The sequence below is a fragment of the Acomys russatus genome, chromosome 7 (assembly GCF_903995435.1).
Source record: "Acomys russatus chromosome 7, mAcoRus1.1, whole genome shotgun sequence".
NCBI classification, from domain to species: domain Eukaryota; kingdom Metazoa; phylum Chordata; class Mammalia; order Rodentia; family Muridae; genus Acomys; species Acomys russatus.
In genome coordinates this window covers 31,219,084-31,236,530 of record NC_067143.1, presented here as the reverse complement: position 1 = coordinate 31,236,530, position 17,447 = coordinate 31,219,084, and the positions used below count along the sequence as shown (strand labels likewise).

The window sequence follows — 17,447 nt, the reverse complement described above, 5'->3', positions numbered from 1 at the left end:
TTTATTTTTTACATTTTCATTGGTTCTTTGTCTCTGAAAAGGCAAAGGCAATGTCATTTTTATTTTGATATTTTCATGAAGAGAGTTGTGAGTTTATCAAGAATGACTTTATTTGTAACCAAGCAAATCATAGGTGTGTTCAGAGGTACAAAGCCTTGGGTGCTTTTGAAGAACTGTATAGCTGGGTTATTGGGGGAGGCTGGGTTTTTTTCCTTTTTTCAAAAAAATGATACAACAAAAGAATTATTTAATTTTATGTTTACTTTGTTGTTTTTATTAGTTTATATTCCTTGTGCATAATACTTGGTTTCATAAGGACATTTTCATATAAGTAAATAAAACATACTGAACATATTTCTCTGTGCTGCCCTCGCTTATCGCTTCTCCCTTTGCCCACTACTGGTAGTCCCCTACAATCTCCTGTACAGTTTTCACTTCTACTTTTATGTTATATAATTTATGGTTTTATGTATCTATTTAAAATCTAGGATCCACACAAAAGAATCAAAGGCATTTTTGATTTTCATAAGGATAGATGAAGTATGTAAAATATTCAAGTCTAAATTAGGATGCAGAGATAAAACTATTAGGATATAAGAGACAGCAAATAGGGGAGATGCTGAGCTCTGTGCATGGCATAGCTAAGACAAGCATGAACCTGCAGCAGCCAGGTTACCTGCACCATCCTAGACCACCTGAAACTCTAGCGTAGATGAGGCTGATAACTCTCATGTCTGCCTCCCCTTTACTAAGGAGCTATTGATAGTTAACAGTTGCTGCAGAAGAGAGAAACCCCCTTTTTTGATAACATGGCCACTGGTAGGTTTCCCATGCACAGTGCATGGTCCCATACTCACACATATATGGCCATGACTAATTGGACTAGGTGAGTTGACACAAATAGAAAAAAAAAAAAAGACAAGAAGATTGGAGCAAAACATTCTGGGAGGAAGTGTGGGCTTTTGGAGGGTTGTGGATATGATCATATTTCGTCATACACACATATCTAATTCTCAAAAACAGAGAAAAATATTTTTGAAAAGGAATATTGTGTCAAGTCTAAAAGTATGAGATATTTATCCTGACTGGAACAAAAGTTAATCTAGCTCTTATTTGATTAGAACCAGCTCTACTTACTATGCTTGTCTTTGTGAAACTCCATTAGAAAAACCTATATAAAGACTTGGAGAAAGCAGTCAAATTTTTCACAGTGTGTGTGTGTGTGTGTGTGTGTGTGTGTGTGTGTGTGTGTGTGTGTGTGTTTATAACTGAAGAAAGTTTCTTTACCTTTTGCAACATCCCACCCCAGGGGAAAGAATCAAAAAATGAGAAGACCCACATTAGCTGGCATAGGTGCATGGATGTAACAGACTATGTAGCTGCCGGGATCTCAGCTCTTCCCCTACACTGAGAAAAACAATGGCACCATGTTTTCATCTGGGTCCCATTGTGTACAGTGGTCTGTGGAGCAAAGGCTTGGGAGTGATTGTCATATCCTCAAGAGCTCTTTCTTCCTGACATAAGATCATTGCATCCTAAATGTGTGTGGCTGTAACCCGCTGAGAACCTTGTCATTCACTACCTACTACCTGGTCTACTAATATCCGGCCCATTTATCCACTCAATATATCAAAGAACGAAAATGAGAGATTTATAAAATACTGAGGAAGCGCTCATCACCTACTATCACGGCTGGACAAATCTAGCACTGAAGTCTGGAAGCTATCGGTACATGAAGAATACTGACCCAGAAATTCAGCTCAAACAGAAAGATAATGACAGTGTCCAAAATCAGCCTGAAACTCAGCCAGGAAACCTGCATATGCTCATTTTAGATAAAATGTAGCCTTCCATATGCTAAAAGGCAAGGCTCTAGCATGTGATACAGGGACAAACCTTCCATTAAAAAAAAAATACATATACAAAAATTCATTACTGTTGTCACAAATAAAACATAATATGGCATAATCCTCCATGAGAGCAACAAGGCAAGAAAACAGAGTGGCACAGGGTAGAAGTATCATTAACTACAAGACTTAGAATATTGGGAGAAAATCTTATAGCCAAAATTAGTCCATGAAAGAAATGTCTAGTAAATCTATTAAAATGTAGCATATATCATAAAAAGTAATGACCATAAAGTGAGATTTCAATTAAGCACTACAAAAAATGTATTTATTTAAATTATTGTGTATTATGTATTCAAAAATATGCACTGTAACATATCAGAAAGAGCTGAGTCTATAGCTCTAGATTGAAAAGTATTCAATTATATTGATATATAGAAAAATGATATGTAAAAAGGATAGAAATATAAGTATATTATCATGGAAATATATGTACAAACATCTAAAAATATTCAGTAGACACTTAAGCAATTGTTTTAGTGAATAGGATTTGACATGGGCAATTTTTACTTCCTTTAATTTTAACTATGTATGATTAATTTTTAAGAATAGTGTTCCCATTGCTTTTATACTTGTACTAGTCAAGAAATGGGTAACTGAGAAGGAGATGCTATGGCCTAATGAGTAGAAAGCTGTAAAATTTGGAGTTAAGAGTCCAGCAGGGTTCAGATCTTCACTCTGACACTTAGTGGGCTTCATGACCTTAATCAAGAGGTTTGCGTTTCTTGTATGTGAAATAGGCTTCGGAGCAGTGGCTACACGAGACAAGGACATGGAAGGTGCCTAGACTATTTCTTACCACATTGTAAGTGCTCAGCAATGATAAGCGGCTCACAGTAAAAGCACTCCCTGAATTTTTTTTTTGTTTAATTTTAATTTATGTGCATTGGTGTGAGGGTGTCAGATCTTGGAGTTACAGACAGTTGTGAGCTGCCATGTGAGTGCTGGGAATTGAACCCGGGACCTTTGGCAGAGCAGACAGTGCTCTTAACCACTGAGCCAACTCTCCAGCCCCACTCCCTGAATTTCAATAGCCATATTCCTTCAAATATTATCATCTTAGCCTGTTCTTCTCTCTAAAATTTTAGCTGACATTCAGAAATTTTCTTTCCTTCAGGATATATTATATAAATTTTATGATTCAATAATGAATATCAAAGAGAAAATGAAATTTGCTTAAAGCTCCTGTCTAGTCATTATGAAACCTACAAGAAGAACTTTATGACAGGCAGATCTGAATCCCAGAGTCCTCCTCAAACTAAGGCACCAGCCAAGGAGAATATAGGCAGTAAGCTTCGAACCCCTACCAAGACCTAGCCAATGAACAGGATATTCTCCACCGTTGAGTGAAGAGTGAGATCTGACTCTCACACCAAGTCTGGTGCTCCTTTTCTGACCACGTCCCCTGGATGGGGAGACCTGGTGGCACTCAGAGGAAGGATAGCAAGTTACCAAGAAGAGACTTGATATTCTAAGAGCATATATAGGGGGAGGAGGTCTCCCTCAAGCACAGACATAGGGGAGGGAGAAGGGGAGAAGTGGGAGGGAGGGAAGAATGGGAGGAAACAGGGGAAGGGCTAACAATCAAAATGTAATATGAATAAATTAAAAAAAATAAAATGACATCTTTGTGAGAAAGGAAAAAAAAAAACAAAAACAAAAACAAAAGAAAAGTAAAAGATATCTACATTGGTCTAGGAGCTTCTCAGATTAGCTATGCCTTTAAAAGGCTGGGATAAAGATGCTCCAGAGTAGGGAGGGTAGGACACTGGCCTTATGCAGCCTGAAGGGACTGGGAGATCAGAGATGTTGGCACTCGTTGCTTATGATGGGACTAGGGAACGGTGAAAGAGAATTCTTCATTACTGGCCCTTTATTGACAAAGCCGCTTTTCTCCAAGTCCCTTAGGAAGAGCGTCATCAGATAGCCTGGCTCTGAAACATGACCCTGCTTTTGATCTGAAACCCTAGGCCAAAGCTCTGGAATCTCAATGGCTTCCTGATCATATCAGTGTCACTCCTGAGTGTCCAAGAAGCATCTTTATCAGCTCCAACTCTGAGGCTTACGGCTTTTCTGCTGCTGAAACTCACCAAGCAGAGAAATGACACCAGGTTTCCAAGAGAACTGACTTACAATCCAGGATCTTTTCAACATTCTGAGATCAATTCCCACACCGAAAGAAAGTCAACTCCCACGAACCAGCAGAGATGAAATACAACATTGGTCTAAAACCATTGTTTTCCAAATGCATTCCTTTTAAAAACTGTAAGATTTTGCCCCTCAAAGTTACCCCGTTCCAAGATGGCCTGGGAAAGCTACTATATTTTATCTTTAATTTATCAATATACCATGCATATGTTATGAGTTCAACAGCACACATTTATAGACCACTGGATATGCTACCAGATACTGTTTTAGGAAATAGCGATATTTAAGACTGAAAAAGACAGAGTAGATCCTAATCCTGGTGGAAGAAGAGAGAGAACACCGAAGAAAATATCAGGGAATATGTGGAGAATGACAGGGGAACATAGAGTGACAGGGTAGCCAATAATAATGCTCTCAGGAAAGCTTACTTAGGGAAAAATACACATTTAAACTGAAACTATTTTTAAAGGTTCTTTTGTAAGGATGTCTAAGAAATGAACCTGTACTAACATTTCAGATTTATACATGTCGTTGTTCACTTATTAAGCCGACACTGGCATTTAGTAAGCACAAGTGTTCCTTACAATCCAACTTGAGAAGTGCTGGTTTGAACGTGGACCTCATGCCAGTCATGATGGGGAATATAGATACCATCTTCACTGCAGCTCCCACCTCACTCATCCATGCTGCTGAAAGTTCATCTGAGAAGCCCACGTGCTATTTCTACAAATACCCAGAGCAGCAGGACAGCAGAAGCCTCTGAAGATACACTCTGAGCTGTGCATCTCAGGGTCTGCAAGGTTCTCCCAGGACCACTCACACCTGAAGGGATGTAGCGTTGTCTGACCCTTTGTAAGAAGTGCAGCCTGAGAATGAGGTTGTGCACCTGGCTTTTGCAGCAGCAAGTGGCCACTGGCAACTCCCACCATCACTATCTGTCAACCTCAGGTGCCACCTTTGTTCCTGCTCTGTGACTGCAGGCCGGGATCAGCAAACTACAGATCATGGGCCAAATACAACCTTAATTTTTGACATGCAGTTTGTCTGGCACACAGTTGCAGTTTTTTAAGGGGATAATGTACAGCATGTAATGACAAGACTTAGTAGGAATAAGACCAATGCTACAGCAAAGGAAGGCTAAGAATTGTACTGTCACCCCTTACAGACAATAGTAGTCTGACAGAATGTCTGATGTAATAACTTAAGGGAGAAAATATTTGCTTGGCCCTACAGTTCTGAAAGGCCCAGTCTTCAGTTGTTTTGTCCTGTGTAGTTGGGTAGAATGTTGCTGTGGCAGGAGTGTATGGTAGAATAACCTCATTACCACATGATGGACAGGAAGCAGAGAGCAAGGAAGACATCAGGGACCAGCCTAACTTTCAAAGATCACTCTTCCTACCTGGTGACCTACTTCCTTCAATAAGGCCTAACTTCCTTAAGTTTCCAGAACCTTCTAAAGTATGGCCACCAGCTGGAGATAGAGCACTGTCAGGGACATTTTATGTCCATCCTGTGGCATAGTTCTCTTCCTCCTATACCACTGATTCTAGTCATGTGGTCAGCTGACACTCTTCCCAAATTTGCAAGCAGGAGTGTCTGTCTCCCCAAGCAAGCACTCTATGCAAAGAAGTCTCTGTTTGGAGCATTTATAAAGGCTCACCTTTTCTTTAAGAGACTTAGTACACCTGTCCAAGGTGCACCTTCTGGAATAATGTTCCCTCCACTCAAATTCCAGCAGTAGCATGTGCTAGCTTTGAGATGGTGCGAGATTTGTTAGCCTCCCCAGTTCTTCCATTTCAGGCTTTTGGATAGAGGAAGATAACGTTCTCTTCCTCAAAGGACTGTTCCAAAGACTAAATGAGACAATACCCATGAAGAAATTTGCACAGCTTCTGACGCATATAAACTGTTTAGTAAAGGTGAGTGTAAGTATAGTAAAATATAAGAGGGCTCAGGGTGTGGTTTAGGTTGTTTAAGTGCTCTGCCTCAGCACCCAGTTGTGCCTGTGCACATACAAGGAAGGAAGGAAGGAAGGAAGGAAGGAAGGAAGGAAGGAAGGAAGGAAACTGCAACATATACTAAAGACTCCTACAGAGTCCAAGAGCAAATATCTCAAGCCATTTTCAGATTTAATATATATATATATATGATATATAGGTATATATAGACATATACCATATATCTATGAAGCAACCTCTGGCCAGGGTATGTAGTAGCCAAAGCTTTCTCAAACTAATGGTATCTATGTGGATAATAGGTGCTTTTTAAAAATAACCAGTTTCTGAAAATTAATTGCTGTTATCTATGAAAGCTGAACATATGGATACTCTAAAACACTATACCAGTAGTAAGTACACATCCAACAGACATGTATACGTATGTTCACAAAGGCTTTCCGAGAATGTTCTTAATAGCACTATTTTGTTCCGTTCCAAACTAGAAATTGCCATAACTGTTGCTCACCCCAGAATGTAGAAAGAAATCACAGCATGCTCACATAATGGTATTCTATTAGCCAAGAAAGTCAGTATCTTCAACTATATGCAAAACTTGGAGAGATCACAGTGTTAAGTCAAAAGAGACAGACACAAGGGAATATTTGCTGTAGGGTCCTATTTGTATGAAATTAAAATCTTCAGACACAATCTGTGATGTCAGAAGTCAGAGCAGAGGTGAATCTTGGGAGCAGTAGACATGACAGCATCCCTCTGGGGCACTGGAAATCCACTGTTGCTTTATCTAGGTGCTTGTTACATGAATGCATATGATTCTCTGTATGGTTATGATAGTTTTAGTTGGCTTGTTTGCATTCAAGTCAGCTTTTACTTCAATTTTAGGGTTTGCTTTTTTCTTTGAAATTGATTTTTCCGTGTTAAGTTTTTTTCAAAGATTCAATTTTTTATTAATTCTTTTTGTAGGCTCAGGTAAGGACTTTTTGAATAGGATTCCAGTCGCCCAAGACCAACCATCTGTCCTGCCAAGGAAATTAAAACATGTCTTTACTGCAAAGAAAACTGTTAATAGACTGACGAGGCAGCCTGCAGAATAGGAACAAAATGGTAGCTATATGTGCAACCAAGGCTCAGCATCTAGAGTACATACATGATGAACTCAAAAAGTACATAACAAGAAAGCAAACAAACCAGTTATAATGTGTGCTATGAAACTGAACAGAGTTCTTAGAAAAATAAAAACAACTAAGAATTATTCTTAAATATGTTCACTATCCTTAGCCATTGGAAAAACACAAATGAAAACTACTTTTCCATGTCAGCTTATTCTAATCAGGATGACTAAGATTAAAAGCATACTAATGGGTTATCCAATACCAAATGGTCAGCCCTGAAAATATACATACGGGTAATGTTACAGAGATGTACCATGCTGTATTTATCCATTCAGAAATACATAGGTATACAATTTTTGAAGAGTAGAGGCCATAAATTCAAATGAGAGCAAGGGGATGAGAGATGTGGGAAGATTTGGAGAGAGGAGGGGAAAAAGGAAGTGGTGTAATTATAATCTCAAAAAAATAAAAGAAACAATGTTTTGAAAGAAGTAAAACAAGAGATGATAAGTGTTGGTGAGAATTCAGGGAAACAGGGTACCTTCATGGAAACTGGTGGTTCCACTATGGAAGTGGGTGTGATAGCTTATCAAGAAACTAGAATCAGATCTACACATGATTCAGTGATGCCACTCCTGGGCATGTACCTAAAGGACTTAACTTCCTACAACAGAGAGATGTACTTATCCATGTTCATTCCTGTTCTGTTTGTAATTGGTGGTTTTTAAGAAGTACTTTAAGATATCCATGTGCAGGCATATGAACAAGGACTGCTCAAAAGACTTGAAAGCTAAACAAGTATTTGCATCCCATGTCCACAGCATGATTGCTCACATACCTCGAAGGGTAAAAACAAACACTGATGAATGGAAGGGGATACGCAGCACTTGGGTAAAATATTTATTCAATATATTACAGAGAAAATAAATTCTGGCACATATAACAAGAAGAACGAGTCTTGAGCATTTCACGGTCTTTTGTTCTCTCTTCCCTCATTCAGTGTTGGTTTCTGTAATAATCACCCTCCACTGCAAAAAGAAGCTTCTCCGGTGAGGGCTGAGAGGTGTGCTAATCTATGGGGATGGTGATAAGAACTTAGGGTGCAGTTTATGACCATTTCCTTTTAGCAGAGTAGAAATAGAGGTACTATTAGGTTCTCCACAAGTGCCTGTGATACGGGTAGCATTAAGTGGACTCAGAGCTAGGCAAAGGTGGTGAGGGGAGATTGAACAAGGATGGTGGAATTGAACAAAATGTATTATGTGCACGTATGAAATTCCCAATGAAAATTAAAATATACTTATTCACCTGAACAAAAAAGAATGAGCCCTAAGAACATTATATTAGGGAACATAAACCAGTGTCAAAATGGCAAATGTATGATTCTGATTACACAAGGTTCATAAAAGTGTCAGTTTCATAGAGAGAGAAGTAGAGTCGTGGCTGTCAGGGGCCAACGGGGAGGCACAGGGGGCCGTTGTAAGATGAAATGACTTGTGGGTTGCATGAACAGTGAGAATGAACGCACTCTAATGAACGGAATACTTAGAGCTGGCTTGCATGATACATTATGTGTTATCTGTGTTCCATTTCAACTTGTTTAAATGAGACAAAATCTTATTACATAACCCATAGTCTAACCTCACTCATAATCCACCTGCCTCAGGCGCCCAAGTGCTAGGATTACAGGTGTATGCCTTCCTGTCTTGTCTACAGTTAAAATTTTTAAATTAAACCACATGAAAACTTTAAAATGGAGAAAAGAGAGAAAGGAGGGGAAAGAATGCATGCTCAGGACAGGCTTGGGGCCACTCTTCCGCTCTGTTCATCTCCTAGGTCCCTCCGTCATCCCCAGCATCAGTGCTCGTGACCTCCCTTGTCTTACACCTGCAGCTTACAGGTGACTTTTGAGGACACCATGCAGCAAAAAGGCACAGATCCAGTAAACCCTCTACTTCCTTTACTCCAGATCTGGCAAAAGAATACAAAGGTCACACCCAAGAGGATGAATTTCCATTCACCCGTTTCTGAAATATGAAGATGCACCCAGTCTATTTGATTCATTGCTGCCTGTCCAATTAATATAGATACAGTACCAAGTACCAAACATCTCCTTTAGTGAGCACACTTCCCCCTGACCCAGAGTTCAGACTGAACCTGGATTGGCTCTCCAGCTTTAAAGACTGGGTAGATTGTAGAACAAATGTTGTCAATGGTAGTTTCTGTTGCAGGTGTGAGTCTCACTGCTGGCCATTTGCCTCAGCCTCTCACCAGTTCCCAATCATACCTCAAAACCATGCTGACCTCCATGTTTCACCCTTTGCTGTATGGATGCGGCTATTCAGGACACAGCCAGACCCAGAACCAGGGCTCTGGAGAGAAAAAAAAAAATTAACTATTCCTGGTTCTCAAGTGGGGATAGAAATTTTTGAGCCACCCCTGGCTGCTTTAATTTAACCATGCAGCCAGAGGAGCATTGATGCCAGAATATTTGGATACTAGCCGTAAAATAACTGTTTCTTCCAAATTGAAGTGACAACCAAACACACACACACACACACACACACACACACACACACACACACACACACACACAAAACCACTATGTCTCCTCCCTAGGTCTATGCCTAGACTTACTCTAGCCCTTCTGTGTGAGGTGGGGGTTAGAGTTGCAAGAAAGATCAGAAGTAGGTAAGATACGAAGAGGAAGGAAAGTAAAGAAGAACCCCAGGTTGAGACCAATCACAGCAGAACCAAAAACAAACAAACAAAACACAAACAAAAAAGATGGTGATCATTTTCCTCAGTGGTATCAGCACTGGCAACACACCCAAATCCAGTGACTAGCCTTGCATTCATGTTCATGTAAGCCGTCCTCTCTCTCTCTCTCTCTCTCTCTCTCTCTCTCTCTCTCTCTCTCTCTCTCTCTCTCTCTCTCTCTCTCTCTCTCTCTCTGTGTGTGTGTGTGTGTGTGTGTGTGTGTGTGTGTGTGTGTGTGTCACACACATACTGGGCATCACTGGTCTCTGCACATTAATACAACTATATATGAACATGTCTATGTACATTCATAGTAAACAGGCATACACCCACATGAACATTTACTTGTACCACATAAAGACACACTAAAAATAATAATTAAATTTAAAAGGAAAAGCAAAATGTGGCAAGGATATTAAATTTGATCACAACATGAAACAGTGTTGCATCGAATCAAGTATCAGCTCATTCAAACAGCTCTATGGATGTCATTTCAGCTGAGGCCACATTCAGGAATTACCAGCTACGTCCACAAGTGTATCAGACCTGAAGCTTATCACTCTAGACCCTTCATAATCTAAGCAAACATCTGTTTCCATCTGCCTTTTCCCTTAAGCACTTTTTAATCAATTTCAATATCATACCAAATCCCAAATCCCCTGTATATTTTTGCTAGGTAGGGATGACCTCATGTCCTTTGCTCACTCTGGTCAGCCCAGCTGAAACTGGGGTCATCTTCCGAGGCCTATCCAAAACTGTTTCCATTCCAAATTCCATGAAATTTTCTTTGGGTGTTCACTTTTACCACAGCTTTCATCACATGTGAATTTATTTTTCAAATATTTGTCTTCCTACCTTTTCACTCTAGACCAGGTTTTCATGAAGACAGGAACTGATTTAACTATGATTGCCAAACACAGCCACTGTGTTTATGCCTTTGCATGCATTTTTTTCTTAATTTATGGTCAGTGTATTATTAAGTATTATAAATCTCATCTTGAAGACGAAGAGATTTCAAATAAGAGAGCCTTGGTTGTTTGTACAGAGACACACAAGCTTTAAACAAAGTGTTGTGTGCATCTTCTCACATGCCACCCACCCAATGGTCCTCTAAACCTCCGTATCATAGAAAATTCATGATAGACAAATAGATGAGTGGGTAGACAATGGGTGGCATGTGGACAGTATTGAGAATATTCAACTGGCCCATATCAAAAGCATTACCATCCTTTATGTGGACTTATTTTCCTCCACACTGAGTTAAGATGTAGGATAAGCCTCCCTCTAGTATGGGAAATTCACACTCCTTCAACTTTCAATTCCATCAAGACAAATAATTCCCCCAAAGGGAAGAATAAATAGGCGGCCCCAGAATCACCTAAGAAAAACTCAGACTAAGTTTGTGGTGGCAAGATCTGCTTCACACACCCTTTCTGAGTACTTCCTAGATTTATGTTTCTGAGCCTTGACTGGCTTCAACTTCATCTGGCCAGTGCCAGTCTCACCCCAAAGGCAGGATAGACATGTCTTCTTCGCTGGTGGCAGAGGGATATGAGGTGATGAAGGTATCACCTTGGCCCAAACGAGGACTTGTTCATTTTCTCTGATCTCAGAAGACTTTAAGAAGCTATGTCTTGGACCAAGTGAAGGTTGTTTTCTGCTTTGAACACCCTGCACACCTGCATGCAGCCGTCATTCCCTTCAGGGTCCAGTTTGACCAGCATGGCTGCTCCTTATGGACTGGCTGATCTTACTTCTTGACAGTTTACAATTTTCCCTTGTGCATGACATTAGGGTGATTTTTTTTTTTCCTACTGGTGATCAGAATTAAGACACTTCATTCTGTATCCATATTTATGTCATGGTTGAGGTTTAAAAGTCTCCAACAAACTCATATAAAGCCTCAAACATCCCAAGAGAACAAGCTTAGGAAATTCTGGGAAACTAAGTCACAGTGTTCTCTATCTAAGGGGGAAATGCTTGGCTAGATTAGTCCAAGCCTTTCTGCTTCTGTCTAAGGGGAAAGCTTTGGTTTTTCCCAACCTGGTTCCATGATAACGGAGATGGATAGATAACGGCCTCCCCTCATCCTCCACGGAGAGGTCTACACGGGAGATTATCAAGCACATGTGGAAACAAAAACTACTAAGTTCTGTGAACGAGCTATATCAGTCATCTTTTCCCACACAGCCCCTCATTGCAGTCCAGTCCCTGAATCACCTGTTATCTTGAAAATAATCCTTGGAGGATCAAGTTCAAAGAAAAAAAGCAGACTGGATGCCTCAGTCCAGGTTTCCTATTAGCAAAGGTCAATGTTTACTCGAGACAGGAAACCCCACATCCTGAAACCTCATTCATTCACAATCCATAATGAATGATGTTCTTGGAACCTCATTTGAGAAAAGCAGTCAGCAATACACATTTTGGCAATGCTGCAGACCTGGGATTCGGTTTTAACAGCTATAACATAAAAAATAAAAAATAAAATATGAATGCAAACAGCAAATACGTGCCCACACCGCAGCTCAGAGTGTGCCAAAGCTGACCTAAGCATTATACATCTTTTATGATTCAATAAGGTTCTTAACTGGCATTTCATGTGACACTGCTGGATGAGGGCTTGTGACATCAGGGCTGGCACACAGTCTGCATCCTGCAACCCTGGCAGCTCCCCATCTTCCCCATTAACTTAAACCACACAGAGAGGCGAGAGCGGCACAGAATGAGACACCTGCCTGTTTTTTTCCAAGTATGTTGGAGTCCACCCAGGAAAGGGCAGGTTTATAAAGGGTGTAGAGAAGTGCGCTCAGCATCTCAGGATTACATATCCCTCCAGGGAAATCACCAAAACCACCGTCACTGGACAGCCACATGTACTTTACAGGTGCCTTCCCAAATGCGTTCTTTTAAGCTTCTCACTAAGTGCTTAGGTTTATTGCCTCTCTGGCATAGATCCACAGAGGGGAGTCTAGGGATGTCAAGGGACTTGAATAAGGATAAACAGCTGGGAAGTGTGAGAGCCCGGGCTAGGCCACAGTCCTTTCTACCTCTCTACACCTGGGCTGTAGATGTCTCCCCTTCACCCTGAAGATCCCCATCAGCATATCTAATTTTCTACCTAAAACTCAAGCTGTCAAGGCCAGGAACTTGGAAAATATCTCGGTAGAAAGTGGATTCTCGTACTCTGGCCAGATATAAGGCTGTGTTAAAACTAAAGTAGGAAAAACAACCCAACTGTCCCATCCTCGTTTGCAGAGAAAGGTAACCCGCCAAAGGAATATTTCCTGGTGGTCGGGTATATGTTGTAGTTCCAAGGAGGTGGTGTTCTCACGGAGGGAGGCTTCTAGAATTAAGGGGGGCATAATGAGGACCTCTGTCATGTTGGCTGCACTCTTTCCAGCCCTACTCTCTTTCATCTTTCCCTGGTAAGGTTGTGGGCTACTATTCAAAAACAAGGAAACTTGGAACCTAAGTTCCTCTTCTGACCGTCTTTTCCAGAGGTTTGGGAGGCCACGCAGTCTTCTGTCTGTCATTTTTGTGCATAATGACAAAGATGTGGTTTGGACTGGCAAGATCCTAAAAATTCCTAATTAGCAGTATTTCTGCCTCACCCGTTCAAGAAGCCTTTGTGGAACTCTCTGGGATCAGGGTTTCTCAATCTGTTGGCCGTGATCCCTTTGGGAGCCACCTACCAGATATCCTACATGTCAAATATCTATATTATGATTCATAACAGTTTTGAAGTAGCAATGAAATAATTTTTCCGGTTGGAGCCACCACAACACGAGCAACTCTATTAAAGGGTCTCAACATTAGGAAGCTTGAGAACCACGGCTCTAGGTTCTGCCAAGAGGAAACAGGCATTGGAACAGGACATCAAATTCACTATCAAGATTACTCTCCCTGAGTTGACTTTTAAAAGCATTTTATAGGTCTTACCTCTACAATGGAGATAGACACAGAGTTCTCGGAAGCACTCAGTAGGGGTCAAACTGGTCCAAGTCAAGTACGCCGCAACCAAACTAACCAGCACGGGACACACTGGTGTCATTTTAATGTGCTAGTTAATTGGAAACTAAGTAGAGCCTAGTGAAAATAATTAAATCTGTCTTTGATAATTGAGAATCTTGTGGTGCCCCAGAGTGCTCATTCTAAATATCAATTATAAATCCCTTCTGGGAGGAAGACAGAAGATTAGGCTGAACCTGCAGTGATTTCCAGCCAACGGCAGGACATTGGTTTTTCCCTGAGCTCTTGATTCCTGTCTATAAGCACCTTTCTTCTCCCAGACAGCTAGAGCAGAAAACTCTAATCAGACAAGGTTTTCACTCCTATGAACAACAGATAATCAAGAATTCTGTATAACTTCAGAAGCTACAACAAAACCTCAGCCTATGACATCTGACTATCAAAACATCTCACCACATAAAAGTTCTTAGACAGACGTCATCAGCTTGGTGTGACGTCCACTCCCATCTCCCACACCCAATCCAGATATGTCTTTGCCTTGTATACACCATATACAATGAGACAAAGAACACTAAATAACTGGATTTGGGGGTTGGGGAAATGCTCTGTCGGTAAAGCGCTCGCCATATGACCGTAAGGACCCAGGTGTGATACATACAAAAGCTAGGTAATCTGACATGTGCTTGTAATCCTAGCACAGGAGATGGAGACAGGCAGGTTGTTGGGATTTGCAGCCAGTCAGCCTTAACAAATCAGCAAGCTTCAGATTTAGAGAGAAACCCTTCCTCAAAAGGCAAGGTGAGGAATGGTAGGTACCCAAGATTTTCCTCTGACATCCACATAAATATATACATGTGGACACATGCACATTAAAAACATACAGAGGTGAAGATAAGCATATCCACAGACATGAATTGTGAAGTTCTTGAGGGATGCTGGCCCAGGCTCTCCTTTTCAACAGTCATGTGGTAGTGAAACTCACTCCATTCCCTTCTAGGATTTAGTCCCCTCTGTATACCTGAAAGGTGGGTTTCTTAAACATTTTAGGGGTGCCAACTTCCTTCAAGTTGCAGGAAGAATAAGCCAACATTCTGCAGCAGGAAGAAAGGCTCATATACAGAATGATGACAAAACAGTTGCCCCTCTTCCCGCCCTGTATGACTTCTGTTCATAGCATCTGGCTTCAAGCCTCCCAGGGTTAAAAAAAAAAAAAAAGAAAAACAAAAACAAAAAACAAAAAAAAAAAACCTCTGAGGCCTCCGTGAGCACTGACATCCTCTGGGTCCCATAAAACATAAGCATTGTTCCAAGCAGCCTCAACCTGAGCTGTGTGCTAAGACCCAGGAGCTTGTAAACTTTCAATGAGGTTTCTCCCCATAACAACGAACCCAGGTCTTTGTTTGGGGCTGGCATCCTGGACATCAGTATTTTCAGCATTCTCTAGGTGACTCCACAGTGCAAACGCTGTCACAAAACACTGCCCCCTGAAAAAGGCTTCTCAAAATGACTAGAGAATAACATTCACCAGGGGAAAGCTGGTACCAAGGAGGCTCCAGCCCCTGATTGGATCCAATGCCATCAGGCCACATCTAGCCTGAGAATATACAGTTAGCATCCCAGGCCAGTCTGATGCAGAATGCAATTTGGGAGCTTATTGAAGGAACCATTTAGCAAGAGAAGCCCTCACCCTAGCCACCCACTCCTCCCACACAATTCTCCAAGCCCCCATCAAGATGTTTAGCCCCATTCAATAGCTTTACTACATATCCTTCAGGCTCTCTCTCTCTCTCTCTCTCTTTCTCTCTCTCTCTCTCTCTCTCTCTCTCTCTCTCTCTCTCTCTCTCTCTCTCTCTCTCTCCCTCCCCCCCCCCTTTCTGTTTCTCATATCTAGCAAATCTGTATCTTTTAGCCAGAGCCTTTGATCCCACCAGGTTCAATAATTTAAGCAGAACAACCATCAGCATTGTTGTGTTTAATATTTAAACACCATAGCATCACTTAGGACAGCTTCAAGGTGAGAGTTGGTACCTATGCTACTGCTTGGTTAGCAAACTAGGCCACTGGCTGCCAGGGGGAACTGAGTGTTCATGCACCAACACAGGCCAGCAGGGCAAAGGCAAAGCCCACTGGCTTGTGCACTTCCTACCTGAAGCGTGTGCAGCAGCACCTGCAGGCCACTGCCTTCTTGTTCAGCCATCTCTGCTCAGGTCCTGGAGCAGCACTGCCTGAGGCTGGATCCTGGCTGCAGAGGTGATGCCTGCCAAGCTGACCTCACTGCCCGCCTTGCAGGAGACTGCTGTGCAGAAAGGCCTCAGCTACACATGCTGCAGAGTGTGGAGTTACCACTGTGCAACCTTAGCCTTCTGCACAGGCGTGGATGCCCCCTGACTCCCACTGTGGGGATTAGGTGAGCCCTGGCTCTGGGAAGGGCTGAGCATTTGGATGTAGGGGTGGGGGTGGGGAGGGCACCCTCGTGAGTCACTCACCCACCTCGGGGACCCATACAGGAGCCTACAGGAAAAGCCACCCTGGATAGTTGACAAGCATTCCTAGCTGACCTGGTCAGACTCCCTGCAGAGGTTCACCCGGCTGCCCCACCCCCACCCCTACCCCAGGCACACACTTATTTTGGTCTATTGCCGGCTCCCAGTTGTAACAGGAGACCCAAGAGTGCTTGCACAACTGTGGCTGTTCAGGGCACAGAAGCCCGGGGCCCCCTGAGGTCCCAGGCTTAGGAACAGAAGCTCCAGCTGAGAAGGAAAAGAACTACCCTGGACATTGTTTATGGACCAAGTCCTTTCTATAATCCTTTCATTTTCACTGTAACTGTAGAGAGGTAAGTGTTCTTATCACTACCTTTGTTTTACAAAGAAGAAACCAGGGGAAAGAGATACGAAGTATCAGGAGCATAGAGTTTAGGAACTTATGTCTGAAAGCAAACAGCCAAGCTTGCAGAAAAGTGGGAACACTAAGTCAGTAGGCCTCCTGCGGGAAGCCCATTCTTGAAAGCAATAAAGCCAAGTCAGAAAGGGTTGTGCCTGGGGGGGTAAGGGTGGCAGGGAAAGGATCCACCTCCAAGGAGGCACTTCCTGTGGAGCTGAGAGCTCTCAAGAGCACCCCAGACATGTAGCTTATGGCTGCGGAAGTGACCGGGAGCACAACTGTGGAAGGAGTGTGTAAGCTTGCAGGTCCTACCTGGCCTGAGTGTCAACTCTGAGTCAGAGGTCAGGCTTGGCCAATGTCTAAATTCAAGGGTGAATTCTTAAGGTTATTGACCTTAAGAAATTTCCATGACAATTGCCAAGTATCCTGGTGCACTATAATACTCTCAGCTGAGGAAGGGAGAGGATCATAAGTTCAAGGCCAGCCTAAGCTACATTGTGAGGTCAAGGTCAGACTAATTTGTGAGTAGGGGAACAGAAAGGAAGGGAGGGAAAGGGAAGGGAAGAGAAAGGAAGGGAAGGGAAGGGAAGGGAAGGGAAGGGAAGGGAAGGGAAGGGAAGGGAAGGGAAGGGAAGGGAAGGGATAGCATTTTTAGTGACTTTGTGAAGACCTCTCATTCATTTAGACTAAAGTTTAAATGCCTAGTAGTGGGG

At 42.1% G+C, this 17,447-nt stretch overlaps 1 protein-coding gene across 1 annotated transcript in view; it reads right to left on the bottom strand.

Moving 5' to 3' along the window:
- Agbl1 (AGBL carboxypeptidase 1) overlaps positions 1–16,240 on the bottom strand; it is a 623,278-nt gene extending 607,038 nt beyond the window's left edge. Inside the window, exon 1 of the mRNA XM_051148740.1 lies at positions 15,998–16,240. Coding sequence (XP_051004697.1) covers positions 15,998–16,048 — 51 coding nt within the window. The 5' untranslated portion in view covers positions 16,049–16,240. The remainder of the gene's footprint in view (positions 1–15,997) is intronic.
- Between the last annotated feature and the right edge of the window lie 1,207 nt (positions 16,241–17,447).